General features: G+C 30.1%; 1 protein-coding gene across 1 annotated transcript in view; it reads right to left on the bottom strand.

The window, feature by feature from the left end:
* LOC107436579 (sialin) overlaps window positions 1-15,887 on the bottom strand; it is a 25,335-nt gene extending 9,448 nt beyond the window's left edge. The window contains exons 1-6 of the mRNA XM_043048720.2: window positions 15,573-15,887; window positions 6,632-6,701; window positions 3,996-4,204; window positions 3,576-3,806; window positions 2,561-2,744; window positions 1,230-1,363 (exon numbers count right to left, since the gene is read on the bottom strand). Coding sequence (XP_042904654.1) covers window positions 1,230-1,363; window positions 2,561-2,744; window positions 3,576-3,806; window positions 3,996-4,204; window positions 6,632-6,680 — 807 coding nt within the window. The 5' untranslated portion in view covers window positions 6,681-6,701; window positions 15,573-15,887. The remainder of the gene's footprint in view (window positions 1-1,229; window positions 1,364-2,560; window positions 2,745-3,575; window positions 3,807-3,995; window positions 4,205-6,631; window positions 6,702-15,572) is intronic.
* Window positions 15,888-17,756: the final 1,869 nt, after the last annotated feature.

Here is a 17,756-nt window from a genome sequence, read left to right as displayed (position 1 = left end):
GAATGGCGTGGCAGAAGTGAATAGAATATTTTTTTAATATAACAATTAATGTCCGATGGCCCATTGACTTGAAAAAATATTCTATACGTGTGAAATTGACAGTGGGCGGGGGTACCCGCTGAGCGGGGCTACCCGACTCTCCCCTATGTATTGAAATTCCGATATATCCGCGATATTGAAATTCCGATACCGACCAGCAGTAGTTATTATTGTCCCTTTCACCACATAATTATCGATCTAGATTTAATGTAGTTCGGTATAATGTTAAGTCATTGGAATAAAAGAATCAATTTTCATAAAAGAAAATCAAAATTTTGTCTCTTTATGAAAATTAACTATTGTTAATTAACATTAAAATGTAATTTTAGAATATATTTTTTAAAAAAAAGTCTATTAAAATAAGCTGGCAACTTTACTCTAAGTGCATATTGTCGAATTATCTCTTTTCTACAGAAGAAGATGAAAACAACTAAACCCGAGTTGAAGGGCAATCGTTAGAAACATTTCTAAATTTCAGCAATCAATTAAACTGGTTTTTATATCTTTTATCCTAGAATTACTATTTTTATACTTCGTATACCGGGATACTACGGATTCGATAGATTTCGATGGTGTTTTTGTATCATTTTGCGTAAAAAATCATTAACGTGTATCCGTATATCCGAAGGTTGTATAAGTCGACCATCTATTTTAGATCGCGAATTTCTGATTTGTCGGACATAAAAGTCGACTGCTGAAAAAACCCAAATGTGACGACATTACTGTTAACGTTACTGAATCCGACGCAGATGATGTTCAAGATAGAATCTTTTAAATTTATATCTTTATGGTTTGTTTTAAAAGTTTTACATTGAGTTAATTTTTTTGAAACACTCATGAATTTAAAATATTCTTACTAAAAGAAACCATTAAAAGTAAAGAAAATACAGAATTAACTATATGCAAATATATTAAAAATAGTTTTTGAAAGGGGTGGATTGATACAGATTTGTTCATATCCATCTCATTGTTTATAATGCATTGATAATTTCACAGTCAACGAATGTCCGACTTTGTTAACGGTATGTAAGTTGACCTCTTGATTTTCGTAAAAAAAAAAAAAAAAAACGACTAATACTTTCGACAATGATTAAAAAAATCTACATTAAGTGCGGTAATTGTGGAACCGTTTTTACTTTTGAACTGAAATATGTGTGCCTATTGCAAGCATAAATACAACAAAAACATACCTTTTTGCTGTTGGAAATAAAGGGAATGTTTCTGTGAATGTAGTTCATTTCTCTGGTACTAATTCTAGGATGATCAGCAGGAGAATCATAAACAAAAAAGGTGAAAAAACCAAACCACACAAAACCAATAATTCCTAAAAAAAATTGAAAAAAATAAGATATTGAACCTGAATGCTTAGATATCATTCATCAAATGTGTTGTTTAACGGAACACATGTTTAGATATCATGCACATATTGTTTAACAATATTTATGTTTTGACTGTTGTTTAACGATATTTATGTTTAGATATTAAACATCATGTGTCGTTTAACGATCCATGTTTTGATATAATGCATCAAATGCTGTGTTATGGTATCCATGTTTAGGTATCATACATCATAACGTGTTTGACGTTTTCTATATTGAGATATCATACATATAGTCTTTCCACGATGTTTATGTTTAGATATCAAACATGTGTTGTTTAACGGAATCCATGTTCAGATATAATGCGTCGACTGTTGTTTAATGGTATATTATATATCATAACTTATTTAACAGTATCTATGTTTAGATACCACACATTAAATAATGTGTAACGTTATCCACCTATAAATATCGTACACCATTTGAAATTGAACGGAATCCATTTTCATGTATAATGAATTCATGAACAGTTAGAAGACATCAATTTTTATGTGTAAGTCATAAAATGTTAAATGGTTTCCATGTTTGTCTATCGAATTCCAAAGTTCTTAGTTCAGACTTAATTTTAAATGCTTTCCTTTCCTTCAAAATGTGAGTTTTCCTTTTTTAATTAATGCGAACGAAATTGTTCGAATACGAAAGAAAGAGAAAACAAGTTTTAATAAGCAAATAAAATTGCCTAATTTAGCAGTTTCTTAATAACTGTGTCCCGCAGTGGACTGATCGTTAAGACACGGTTCCCAGTAGAAAATCGAAGTCAAGCATCACTGGCTGGTGTCAGTGGGCGGGTGGGTGGCCACTTGGATCAGTCTATGAAAGGATCGAGGATGTGCGGTAGTGGTCCTCGTTAAACTGTTCTACCGTAAAGTGCTCGACTTCGCGCGCAGGTCGTTGGGCTGGTTGGGCTGCCGAAGCGGGAGTGCTATCCCCTCCGCAGAGGATCAAAATTGGGATGGCATGTCTTCGGATCATCCTCAGGGATGTTTCCCAGACCGTCGCTAATAACCCATTGTGCAGCTCTAGTGCGACGTAAATAACTTAATAACTGTAAAACATTTATATCCCAGCGTACTATTTTGGAAAAATGTAACCGGTTCAATATAACGGGTACGCTAAATAACGGTTATTTTAACTTCACTTACCCAGTGCGTAGAAAGCAGAAGGCCATCCTCCGACCAAGTCGTTCTCACATAGATATCCAGTGAGAGGCATTGACAACACTACACCGAAATGTGTACCTATTACGCAAAGAGACAAAAGTGTACTTCTTTCCTGGAGAGGAGCCCATCTTGCAAATAAAGTGTAAGCACTGGGATAATTCATGCCCTTAAAAAAAAAAAAAGCATGCTTTTAATTTTTAAATTAGCAATTAGTTATTATAAATAGAAACTTTTTTTTTCATCTATTTATAGAAAATTTAACTACGAAATCTATCAATGTTATTTTAAATTCAACTATTTCAACAAAAATCTATTTGACAACGCCATTTGTATCTGGTTGAAACTAATCCTGGATCATGCCCAGGGACCACCGATCTGGAGGGGGGAGGGGGCAGTGAAACAAAATAGAAAGAAAAAAAAATACCGTTCAATGAGAGAGGGAGAAAGAAATAATTTATATCTATACAATTTGTTTTTAAAATTTTATTTTAATGTTCAAACAATTCGAATTATGAATTTAAAATTGCAAATTCGAATTCTTAATTGCCCTTTTGTATGGTTAAGATAATTCGGACCCGGTTAATACTAATATATATATTGATATTGATATCTTTTGCTTTGGCTATATTGATACAATATTAGAAAGCACTACTTTTGCTGATATAATCGTGTGAGCTGATGAAAAGAATAAATATTTTATTTTCCGAATTTTTATTAATTTTTTTCCTTTTTATTGATTTTTTTCAGGTTTCTTATTATTTTATTTTTATTCCCCCCACCCCCTTTTCTTTCATTGCTCTGCTATTTTTCCATGTTTTTTCTACATTTTGAACTTATATATATAATAATAATAATAATAATAATAATATATATATAATTGTATATAGCCTTCTCCANTCAATATTTCGTGGTTTTTTCTCACCATTTAACGTAAATGAAGATTAACTTATTAACAACAATTTTTCCTTTCGAACTAAACACTCAAGTATTTACTTACATGAACGAAACCAAGCAAAACTCGAAGAACAATCATCCAAATCGGTGTTAGACTCGATACATACGGCGTCAGACATGTAATGACGGATGATAGAAAAGTAGCGCAGCCAAACAGTCTCTTGGCTCCGAAAATATCAGCCAGTCTACCTCCGACTATCTGAGCCACAACATACCCATAAAAATAGGAACCGATGATAACACCTTGAATTGACGGCGTCCACAGATAACTGCCCTGAAAAATCCAGATAATATTTTCAAATTTCAAAGATAATTTAAACAAGCATTACAAACAATCTTAATATTTTATGTATTACGGATGATCATTATAGAATAACTATCAAAGTGAAATTAATTACGTAATTTAATATTTAGATGAGAAAAAAAATGCTTTCTGTTGTGGTTTGACACAACAGATGCGTACCTGTTTGGATTTAAGCGTGACGTTCATGCTTGATTCAGGGACCGGACAACGGCTCTCGTCTGTGTCCGAATCCATGCTCATAACTTCAACCTCAGCACTGCTGTTTACCATGGCCACCATGGCAACATTCAGGCACACTCTTTGTCCGAAAATGAGGCACATGCCGCAGAAAATTAAAAATGTCAGAATGTATCTTGCAGGAATGATATCTGAATAAAGAAAGGCAAATAAGTTATTAGAAAATATCGATGAGCACAAAAGTATAAAAATATAATTTAATTATTTAACTTTATTAATTTTTTTTATCTTTATTATAACTTATGTATCTCATCTTTACTATAACTTACTGTTTTTATCTTTATTATAACTTACGTATCTCATCCTTACTAGAACTTATTATTTTTATCTTTATTACAACTTATATATCTCATCCTTACTATAACTTATTATTTTTATCCTTTATAAGGTATGTATCTCATCCTTACTATAACTTATTATTTTTATCTTTACTATAACTTATGTATCTCATCCTCACTATAATTTATGTATCTCATCCTTACTATAACTTATTATTTTTATCTTTATTATAACTTACGTATCTCATCCTCACTAGAACTTATTATTTTTATCTTTATTATAACTTATGTATCTCATCCTTACTATAACTTATTATTTTTATCTTTACTATAACTTATGTATCTTATCCTTACTATAACTTATGTATCTCATCCTTACTATAACTTATTATTTTTATCCTTACTATAAACTTATTAATCTTACCTTTATAGCTCAATAATCTTATGAATGAGGGACAAATTAGGTCTTTTAAGGAATCGGATAACTGTTGTTAACTATAAATTATTAATCTTATCTTTACTATAAATTATTAATCTTGTGTTTTCCATAACTTATACATCTTTACTACGACTTATTAATCTTATCATTACTATAAATTTATTAATCATATAAAACAGGAGGAACTTGGTCTTTTTTGGAATCGAATATTATATTTCTTATCTTATCTTTACTATATTTTATATATTATTGAACATACTTGTAAATTTCAATGTTGCTATAACTTATTGATCTTATTTTTACTATGTGAGTTATTATTACTCCAATTTGCTGCAACCTTAAAATGATGCTATATTGAACCATATTATCGTACTTCTTACTCTGGATTACCATATATTAAGGTCTAACACGAACGAAAACATGGTGCAATTTAAAACTTTGCGTTAAGGGTTCAGTAAAATTGCACCATATCGGGATATCGATGTTATGGTTCACATTTGAACTAATTTTTCTGAACATATCTTGTGTTTACTAAATAATTAATCTTGTAAATTATTAATATAATGAAAAATTAAATTAACGGAACATACAGGAAATATTGATAGTTAAAATTTTTAATCGGTATTTCCGGTACCGGAGATTAGAATATGGGTCGCGGTATCATTTCTGCTCAAAACGAGGGTCAAAACTCCCCTACGAAAAAGTAAATTAGAACATATCTTTATATAAACGATTTGTAATTTTCTTTAAATAATTTGAGAAATTTTATTTCGAATAGTCTTTAAATTGTACCCGACAGTAGGATTGTGTTCTAAATGGTCTCTCATAGGCATCTAATGCTTTCTTTATATAAGATTAAGAAAAGATATTCTCAAACTTTCTAAGAAACTTCGACAATATACATATTAAGACAAATAAATTACAGTCGAACAATTTTATCCGTTAACGCTCTAAATTAGAGCTGGACAATATATAGCGATACTTTTTGAGCAATATTATAACGATATTTTAAAGAGTTTTTTCAAAAATATCCAGAATGCTATTATATAAATATAGCAAACACGTTAGTAACCGGCAATGATAATATTGTGGTCCTTATCAACAGCGATAAAGATAAAGTAGAATATTAACACGATTATAAACAATGTAAAATGTCGACTATTACAGAAAACGACGTTATTGTAAGTGCTGATAAATTTTCTTCGGGTACTAAAATTATTGATCAATGTAAAAATATAATAATTGAGAAAATAAAATAGTAAAACAAATAAATAGTATGGAAAATAAAATAACAATATTTCCACACACTATATCATAATATTAAAATTCTGATACCACAAGGATTAGTTCGACGTGTGATAAATATCGAATACAATAATATCGAAAATATTATACATAACGATATTTATTCAATGCTATAATATTGGGACCGTCATTGGCATCGATAAATATTGAATACGATAATTATGTAACAATTATTGAAAACGATGTTTAACAAATACGAAAATTACTGTGAGTTTTGATAAATTTTGTTCGGTAAACGATAATATTGATTTAATTTTTGAATAATTTTTGAATCTGAAAAATATTGTGGTATATCGTAGAACAATCAATATCTTTTGATTATGTATCGCTGTATAAAATTCCTGACTACTTAACCGTTAAGAATAGTTCCGTTATAAAAAAATTACATTAGGGTCATATTTGTTATATTATAATAAATACCAGAAAAGCCAATATTAAAGAAAAATTACATTGTATTTTTTAATTGCTACCCTAAACAGAAATTCACAATTATTATTTCGAATTAAATCATCAATTTCTTCGAATTTCAAACTCACCTTTGCATTCGATTTCCGGTTTCTGTTTAATATTTTTCGCTGCCTCCATTTCTGAATTTTAAAGTGGAATCTAGAAAAATATGAAAGATCGAATATTTATTTAATTTGCAAAACGTGTTCCTTTTTATACAAAAATGAGAAGTGAACAGCCTCTCATTAGCATTAATATTTTTTTTTATCTGATAAAATCATCTGACAGTGTCAACATCAGTTTTACGCAAAATGCTAGAGATGAATTAAGAGATGATTGTTAAATGGAATTTCGAACAGTTGAAAATCTTTGTCCTTATTTACTCCTCCTGATAAGGATTTCATTTCTTCATCTTACTCTCCCTGTGATCCTGAATCTCTTAAATCAATATTCTTAATACCCTCACTGACATAACTTGTTGCTAACCTAGCTTTTCCATTGCTTTCGAAGTTTCTTTTCTCCTTTTAAACAATTGGTTAATGGTTTCAGAAGTTTCGGGACTGTTCTAAGAATCCATTATTTTTTTAAATATAAATTTGACATTAATTATTCTAATTTGACATTAATTAATTGTTCTAAAAAAAATTTTTTTAATATAAATTTGACATTAATTATTTTTAAGCATTTATTTCTTTTAAATTTTAACAATTCTATTTAATAATAAGAATTCGGTTTTGACCTTACTTGCACTAACTGGTAAAGATTTCATTTCTTTTTTTATCTTACTCTCCCTGATTCTAAATCTCTTAAATCAATATTTCTAAATTTTCTTCCATCATAACTCTTAAATTTTCTTTAACCCATTGGTGCTTAGTGCCCCAGTTAAAGGCCAGTTATATAAGAGCCTTATTTTTCCGATATAAATTTGATATTAATTATTTTAGATATTCATTTCTTTTAAATTTGAAAAATTCTAGTTACAAATAATTTTTCGCTTTTGATCTTATATACTTTTTCTGAGAAGGATTTCGTTTTTTTTATCATACTCTCCCAGATCCTGAATCTCTTAAATCAATATTTTTAAAATTCGTTCTGGCATAACTGTTACTAACTCGATTTTTTACTTGTCTTCGAAATTTCCTTTCACTCATTGCTGCTTATATTTTCGATATAAATTTGGCATTTTTACAACTATTTTTAAGTATTCATTTCTTTTAGATTTTTACAACTCTAATTGGCAATATAAGTGTTCAGTTTTGACCTAATTTACATTCAGTGAAAAGGGTTTTAATTTTTGAACGTATTCTTCCTGGTCCTGAATCTCTTAAATCAATATTTTTGAGCCGCGATGGCTCAGGGGATAGAGCGTTCACCTTCCAATGANCGACCACAGTGCTGACTTGAAATATCCTCAGTGGCAGACGGATCATGGATCCCCTTGCCATCAGGTTAACCGTGGGAGGTTTTCGTGGTCTTCCTCTCCATGTAACGCAAATGGGGGTTAGCTCCATCAAATAGTCCTCCACGAAGGCAAATTTCTCCCAATTCTCGATCCAAACGTTCCCTTGTCTTCTGGATTGGGTATTGGAGTTGGACATTAGTAGTCGAAAACCCATAAAATTGGATCTGCTTTTCAACGACGGTTATAAAAGAAGAAAAAAAATCAATATTTTTAAGTTTTCTTCTGGCTCTGTTGCTTGTACTAACTCGCCTACGAAATTTTCTTTAACCCATTGGTGTTTAGTGTCCCATTTTAAAGACAGTAATAAAAGTGCATTTTTTTTCGATATAAATTTCTCATTAATTATTTTATAGCATTCATTTCTTTTAAATTTAAACAATTGTAATTAGTAATAAATGTTCGATTTTACCTTACTTACACACCTCAATACTCGGTTACAAAAATAAAGTTAGAAGCAGACTTTTGATGGCAAATAGATGTTATTTTGGACAGAGAAAACCAATCAAAGTCGAAATTCATCTGCATAAATTCTAAAATAAATTTATTCAAAATATTGATTAAACCAATGACTATGCATGGCTGCGAGTAGGATCGATGCATCGGAAAATATCGATTCTATGCAATCATCGCCGATCCGATATTTGGATTTTATTTTATTTTATAACCGTCGTTGAACAGCCGATCCAATTTTTGGGTTTACAACTATAATGTTCAACTCCGTAGTCTTGTAATTTTGAACCTAATCCTTAGGACATGGGAACTCCTGGATGAAATATTAAGCGAAATTTCTCTTCCTAGAGGACTTTTTGTTATGGAACCAACCCGCATTTTCCTTACATGGAGAGGAAAACCACGAGAACCTCCCACGGTTAATCTGACGGCAGAGGGACTCTAACCCATGACCCGTCTACCACTGAGGATATTTCACGTCAACTCTAAGGTCGGTGCAAGCCGGATGCGGGATTGTGATTTACTGAGATGTGTGCGATATTTTCCGATGTATCGATGTCTACACGCGCGTTGTAGAGCATCGATGGAGCGATGTATTGCACGATAGTACATCGATGTCTGTAAGCTAGCGCGAAGATTATTTTCCCCCGTAAGTGTGCAGTGATAGCTGTGGCGATCTTCGTTAGCTTTTCTCGATTTTTTTTCTCCATCGTGTTGCTGACATGATGAATCGGAATGGATTGAGAATCGAAGTGTTGCACAAATCCTGTTGATTGTTTTTACAATAAATCCAGCCGTTCAATGTTTTTTAACCGCTATTTTGCAGGCATCGCACGTCTTAAAATATTGAGAAATAATTATCAAAAAATGCAACGTTTATTTTAAAAAAAAGATACAACGTACTAATTGAGAATTTACGCAATACTTAATATTAAACAATAATGTATCGAAACATCGCGATGCATCAAAATATCGCGATGCCAAAATCCTAACATCGTCCTGTCCTAGCTGCGAGAGCTAAGCAATCAATAAATTTGAGGAAAATAGATTGTTTATTTTTAAAAAGAAAGATTCTTCTGTCAATCTTTGGAGTCGATAAAGAAAACAACATTTGGAAAAATTTATATAGCTATGTATAATAAATGAAATGTATAATAAATGAATATATGAAATGTATAATAAATAGAAACAACCTAACATTTTGAGAGTTATTAAGTCCTATAAGATCAGATAACTCAATGCAAAGATCTAGATCCAGTCAGCCAAAAAAATTACGTTTATTTTTAAAGATTGAAGGAACAAGATGAGGCAGACCACCTACGAGGTGGCTAGACAGTGCAAAAAAGAATATATTATTAGTGTCGGGAGTGAACAGGTGGAGACCCGGAGAAAGCACGATGAGGAAGCCTTGACCTGCACTGGTCTGTGGTGTTGATGATGATAATGAAAAAGAAGATAAGGATTTTATTCTTTTATCTTACTCTCTCTGATCCTGAACATCTTAAATATGACTGTTGTTAGCTCAGCGTTTTCATCCTCCCCTTCAAAGTGTCCTTCCTACTTTAAACTCTGGGTTCCCACTGTACCGTCCCTTTTTAGGGACAGTTCCAAAAATTTATTATTTTTCCAATATAAATTTGCCATTATTTAATTATGAGTATTTATTTTTTAGAGATAATAAGGCTCGTTAGTAATGAGGTTTTGTTTTTAGTTAGACCTCCCGATAAGTATTTCATTTCTCGATCTCAATCTTTCTGAGTCCCGCATCGTTAAGACACGGTTCCCAGCAGATCACCGAAGTCAAGCATCACTGGCTACGGTCAGTGTGCGGGTGGGTGACCACTTGGATCAGTCTGCGTAGGGACCGAGAGTGTGCGGTATGGGTCCTCGTTAAACTGTGCTACCGTAAAGTGCTCGACTTCGCGTGCAGGTCGTCGTGCTACCGAAGCGGAGGTGCCATCCGCTCTGCAGAGGATCAAAATTGCGAAGGCATGTTTTCGGATCATCCTCAGGGATGTTTCCCAGACCGTCTCCAATAGCCCATTGTGCAGCTCTAGTGCGACGTAAATGAACAACAACAACAACAACAATCTTTCTGAACCGTGTAATAAATGGTGACTGGTGAACGTTAAATTTGTCGGGTCCCAACGCCCTCCATGTTCCTATGACAAATCATACCTCTGGGGGTACTGATCCAGGAGTTTCCTTGTCTTCTGGATTGGTTCAAAATTACAAGGCTACGGAGTTGAACACTAGTAGTCGTAAACCCAAAATTTGGTCGGCTGTTCAACAATGGTTATAAAATAAAAATAAATATCTGATTTAGATAAGTAGAGGCTTAGGGGTTATAGCGCCCACCTCCCAATGCTCAGGGTTCCAAACTTAGAGATGGCTCACCTCCACCAACTTTGCACCTGACTCGTATTGACCTCAGTGCTAACGTAAATTATCCACAGTGGAAGACGGATTGTGAGTTAGGGTCCTCTTGCCGCCAGGCTAACCACGGGAGGTTTTTCTCTCCGTGTAATACAATTGCAGGTTCGTTCCATAAAAAAAGTCCTCCATGAAGGCAAATTTCTCCCAATACTGAATTGGAGATCGATCGTTCTATGTAGGTCAAAATTACGATCTGTGGATGAATGAATGTATGTATGAATTTATCCGCTCTGGAAAAAACCGGTAAATAAAAATTCCCTTTCTGAAGCATACTCAAAGTAGAGCTCATTACGTAATAGAACCGGTTAAACATCTTTCCTGGCTTCAGAGATCGCCTTAATATAAAGCCACTATGAGGCAAATATTTACATTGAAAACGAAACAGTTAATAGGCTTCATCCGATTCTGGTTGTGTATTGACAAGTTAAAGTTGAAAGCGTTATCAACAAAATAAGTTCATTTGTGCTTCTCTGACTAAAACATTTGGATTTTATAACGGGAAATGTGAAATTTAAAAAATAAAAATAAAAACAGCATTTTTTAAATTTTGGTGCGTGGAGTGGGTTCTAAATATTATTTTTTTTCCTTAATTAAAACTTTAAGAATGTTAGTTTTATACCAAATGACATCTTTTCAGAGGACGCGGTCAAAGAATTTGTATAAATTGGCAGTTCTGTAGTATTTGTACAAATTTATTATATTGCTGGGAAGGAAGGAAATTTGGTAAAGCGAAAAGATTTAAATACAATTTTTTGAAAAAGCTATACTGTAAATGACAAGTTTCGGAATCATTTCTTAATTTCTAATTTTGAGTTATGTAATTCTTGTTTGTATAAGTTGATTCTATAATTGTCAGTAAGGCACATTTTGAAAATGGTGGTCTTTTGGAAACTATTTAGAGCTTGGTAAATGTGAGTAAAAATTAGTTAAATGTGAGTTAAAATCAGTAATAATGTGAGTTAAAATTAGTAAATGCGAATGTAATAATCTATTGGTGTCACTCCCTTCATTGTGTTACAGAATGAAGATCAATTTAAATGGATTGAAAATTCAAAAAAGTTCCTTTTTCGCAATATTTTTCCGGAGTAAACCGCTTTTCTAAGGTTGCGTGATCAAAATTGGGTCAATAATCATAGAAGATTAAGGAAATCTCCGCTTTCTCATAAACTCTCTTAAATTAAGGAAGAATTCTCTTAAATTAACCGAGAGTTCTCTTAAATTAAGATGTCAACAATCAGACGATGTTTACGGTTGGTCATGGTCCGCCTTATCATTTCTTATCAGCTCTTCTCATTCATTTCGACAAAAATATATCTATATTAGATTTACTTTAAAACTATTTCATTATTTGAGAATATGGAAGTCGAATGAATAATCTTATCATATTTCTTTCCAGGTTTGAGTATGAATTTACGAAGCTTGATTTTATTCATTCTCTTTTGAAATTATCTCTTTCCGTTTTTCTTGTTTGTCCCAATTCTTTTTTATCGTTTGCACAAAGCATTCAGTGTGATCTTCTAAAAAAATGTTTCGCGTTTTCAATATGCATAATAAATAAATAAACAAAATTGTGACAACCTTCTCTTGCTAAATTATTGATATGAAATCCTAACCCACAGAAAACAAGGTATGTTTATTCAGAGATCTAATCATATAACTTAAAACATCGTCTGCACTAATTAAATAGCATATTTAAAACAATCCCCTACTAATATTGCATTTTAGTACGTGATAATCCAGTTATTAAACCAAAAGTTATTTAAGCATTCTTTTTATTTTTATTTTACGCTCTGAACATAGGAGTGAGGTGGCTACTGTGGACATGGGGCTAATGCTGATTTAGGGATACTATGGACAAGAGGAATATTTATGTTATTTATCAAAATTTTGGCGGATTCTGCAAAACTTTATAACACTTTTATATGCATAACGACGGATTTGACTCTTAAAAAGCAGATTAAAAATTTTTATTAGCTTTTTAATTGGCATATTAGGCTAATTTTGTTCATTGATTTTAATAATAGGTGAAGTTGAGAATGAAAATGGGTATTACAAATTTAAATAGTTACCTTTGATTAATCTTTTTTTAATTAACTGATAATAAGCTTTAACAAATAAAGGGTTCATAGCAGACACGAAAATAACTACACGGCACTTGGCAAGTCAACAAGAAAGAAGTGGTGATTTAAACTAAATAAATGAACGATGGATTTTTTTAAAAAAAATATTATTAATCCAAGCAACAAAAAAAAAGTTTTCAAAAAGGGCTGTTGATTCAAAAGGATCGATATCGGTCACGGATTCATTAGGTTTGAAAAAAAGTGGCTGTCAAGTTATTAAAGACTACCGGCCGCTAGCTTCGAATAAAAAATTAAAAATTTCAAACCTAGTTCATCGAGCTAGTGTGGATACGAAACGGTTAAGTCAATATTAGGCTCTTTGTGATAAAAAATGTGAGTAAATGATTGATTAAATAATCACTAAATAATTAAGTAAATAATCACTTAATGACGTATTTATTTACTAAAGATGAATTTTATAAAGCATTTAAGATTATTTGCAGTTTTTCTCCATTTTTTGATTTCCTTGATTCTTTTATAAAGGAAAATTCAAAGTTGGCACTTAAAGTTTTATCAGTTTAAAATGTTGATAACCTATAGAATTTTATTATTTCCATAGCGGTTGTTTATATTTTAATTTTAGCGTATCAATGCATTTGTATCAAATTATTCCATAAAATAAAAATCAAATTCGACTTAATTAATAAAATAATATTCCTTTTTACCTAATAAATATTATAAAAACTTGCCTTTAAAACAATTTTCTTTTGTGCATAATTTGAGTACAGTTCACCTTTTATCTAAATTAATATTTGTTAACCTTTAATAATAATCAAAATGAACATTACGAATATTTATTCAAAACTGTATTTTTAGACTAAAATTTGTTCCATTTTAATTTTAATAGCTTATCTATTAATAATTATATATCTATTAATAATTATATATCTAAAAATTAATTTTATGACTTTTCCATATCAACCCCATATTATACGGCTGCTAAGCTAATCTAATAATGTAAACTATTTTTTAAATTATTTTTTTTTAAAAAACTATATACATGCAAAATGAACTTATGTATAATCTAAAATGAATATAAAATAATAAAAATAAATTCCTGATATGATTAGTAAACTATGTTGACAAATCTATGAAATAATCCATCTTAGTTCTCCTCTTTAAAAGTAAGATTTATGATTTTTTGCGCACGTAGCTTTAACCCTTACGTTTTAATATTTTAATTGACAATATTAATTCAAGTAAGATTTAGAGAAATTATTTATATCATATTTTTTAAATGATAAGTTCGTTTGCCAGATATATTCTAAAACTTACAAGGCATTAAAAAATGATAGAAATCTGTTTGTTTAGTTTTTTTTTCAGCATTATTTCTTCATTTTATTTGTTACTTATTAAGAATAATGCTACTTTTGATATTTAGTAATTAAAACTTTAATTAAGCTTTAATTTTGCGAGATAACTATTTCATGAATGTTTTAAAACATTTTATTCGCATATATATAAAACTAATATTAAATGTTTATTTAACCCTTTATATCTCAACATCTCTGATTTTAATAAAAATTACTCATACATTAGAATACATCATTCTAAGTATGTAAAAAATAATAAGAAAATTTACAACATAAAATAAGAAAAATTATTGGAAAAAAATTGATTGTTGCATTTCTGCACCCTTATGCAAAATGACAAAAAGTGCTTGTAGCATTCCTGCAACATTGTGAAAAATGGCACTAAGATTGAAAGATTCAAAAATTTTAATTCATATGAAAATTTTTAAAACAGTTGTTACTTTTGTTGTAACAAAGTCCTACACCACATTTCTCAGAAATAGTTTGTGTAAATTCTTTGCATTTTGGGTATTTGCATCTGATTCTTTTGTTAGGTTGTTTGTTAGGTTCACAGGTTTTGGCCGACAATCACCGAAATCGTCCTTCAAAATTTGTTGGGGCAAAGACATAGGCTTTTTGTGTATGTTGCAGATATGCAACACGGTGATATAAAGGGTTAATAATATCTACTAATATTAAACAATGCTATTTTTTGATATTTAACAATTGCACTTTGTTATATTTTAATTTTAGAAAGCAAATATTTTAATTTATGTATTAAATTATTATCATTATTTTTTATTCTCTTTGAACAGATATTTAATGCTTATTTTAAAAAGACTAATATGAAATAATAATACTTTTGTTGTTTAAGAATTTAACTCTGTATTACAATTTCATTTTACGTATTTTTTTCTATGCATTATTTAGATCCAATTAACTCTTTAATTTTAAATTAAAAGCGTTATTTATTTAAAAACATGTAACTTATTTAAAATTCCTGTTTGATGTTTTAATAATTTTCTTAATTATACTCTAAAATTGAGGAATTTTTATTTTGTTTTATGCATTTTTTTAATTTTTTTTTTACAATAATTTTTTTACTTAATTTTTAAAACGGTTATAATATTCAAACGGTTAAAAAAATAAATATCTGTTTAATAATTAAAAACTTATGATTCTAATTATTCTTTGTTTAATATATTGCTTAAAATACTTTGTAATCAATAAATCGATAAAATAATAAAGTTTTTTTTTAAAAAATACATACCTCAGAGATTTAACAATAAACAGTGCTTTGGACGGTACAATAAATTAGGCCACACAGGAAAACTTATTTTTCGAGACCACTAAAAAGCATTGTGAGAGAGTTCGGTTTTACGTTCATATTTGTTTTCGATTGCAACATTAAAATTTTAAAATGAAGGTCAATGCATGGTGAAATAAACATTCGATGAAATTCTAAATGTATCGGAATTGTTTCATTCACTTCTTCAAACGCGAAATTCCTATTCGAAATTTAAATCAATAGAAATATTAAGATGGTAGGAAAGTGACAGATGTTCTGAGTTGCTAATTTTTATATGAGTCTTAATTCGAGAAAACTTTCAGATTTCACTGGTCCTAAATAATAAATTAATAAAGTTACCAAAACATATTCATCTCGTTGTGGTGTTTTTCGCTTGAAAAAAAATATCGTCCTTGGAATGCTAGGAATGCAAACGATTTTTTTAAGACGTGTGCTGAACCTATTTTATTTATGTATTTCTTTCTTCTCTTTGCTGTATGTGCAGTGGTTCTTCTTTTCATGACAGTTTCTGGAAAACTCTTTTTTAATTGCTTCATTGTAGAGTAATCGGTGGCATCAGGGTGACTGGTTCCTGTGACCTCCTAAAACTTTTCCCTATTAGGAAGTTCGGGAAACTTTGTTTGTCACTCAAAAAATTTTAATAATAGTTGATTTCGCCAAATGCGCTGCAAATGGAGCCAGAAGTACTCTTTTATATAAGAATGATAAGAAAGCGCAATGAAGAACATTTTTTTTTAAATATTTATTTTGATCACAAGAAATTGGCGTTTTTCATATATTTAATATACTTCATTATTGTATTTTTAAAAAAATTCACCTTAATGATATTCCGTGAAAATCAAATTTTTATTTAAATAATTAAGTGCTTACAGTTCCTGGTCACATTATTAGAGGCACTATAAGATTCTATGTAAAATTATAATTACTAGCTGATACAATACAGCTGTATTGTTTTTACTCTAATGAGACTGGTTTGCATTTGTTTATGCTCCTGTATCAATTGGTTAACGCTGTAATGCAATACGTTAAACATAAATACAAATAGGAAGTATTTACGCGCATAAAAAATCTCCTGAATAAAAACCCATTACGTGTATCTTTAAATATAAAAGTATTGCCTATAAACTCGTGCAAATCATGTCATTATTAAAAAGCTACAGTGCGTTTAATAATTGATCTAATTATTACAATATACTAATAATTAGAGCCCGGATTTTGATGACCTAAAAAATCTCAATTAATGCCCTTAAAAAGTGCAAAAAATGCCCTTAAAAGTGCAGAAAATGCCCTTAAAATGCGAAAATTGCGCTAAAAATGCCTTATGACATGCCTTAAATAGAAGTAAAAATATTGAACTAAAACAATGTTTTACTCTTTAAAATTATTATGAGTCGTTTCAAAAAATATAAAGCAATGCAATACTTGTTCTACGTTCATTAAAGTTTGACAAATATGTTTTATATCCAAAAATAACAAAAAAAAGGAAAATATATTGACTCCAAAACATTTTCATTTTGTATAGAAACTTAAATGAATATAACAACTTCCATCTCATAATATTACTAAATATCAGAATTACAGTGGATTATTAATTTTTTTTTTAATATTTTGAAATGTAAACGAGCGTCTCTTGTCTGAAAGCAAATTTTTATACCAGGAGAAGCTTCTTTCAACGTCTACTGATGTTATTGGTGCGTACTTGAAAAGGACGGTCACACTTACTGACAATTCTTCTTCAATTCGAAAAGATGTTGCTTCACCTGTTAATATCCTAGAGATTTTCTTCACTGTTTAAAAGCCAGTGTAATAATAAAAAATTACAAAAAATAATAAAAATTAGAAAAATTTAACAAAAAATTTAAAAAATGCTGTAAAATGCAAAATACGCCCCAAAATTTTAAAGAAAATGCCCTATAAATCTCAAAAAATGCTCTAAAGGACAAAAAATGTCCAAAAATGCAAAAAATGCAAAAAAATGCAAATGTCATCAAAATCCGGGCCTTACTAATAATGCTTGATATAATAAATATTCTATATTTGTATAATATATCGTCTAATTTATCCTATCGTCAAATTTATGTTATGTATCGTCTAATTTAACTAATTAATACACTAACGTAAACAAGTTCAAACAGGTTTCAGTCA

This window comes from Parasteatoda tepidariorum, chromosome 6 (assembly GCF_043381705.1).
Source record: "Parasteatoda tepidariorum isolate YZ-2023 chromosome 6, CAS_Ptep_4.0, whole genome shotgun sequence".
Taxonomy (NCBI): domain Eukaryota; kingdom Metazoa; phylum Arthropoda; class Arachnida; order Araneae; family Theridiidae; genus Parasteatoda; species Parasteatoda tepidariorum.
Note: the sequence above shows the minus strand (reverse complement) of the source record. Positions and strands in the feature narration are given on the sequence as shown.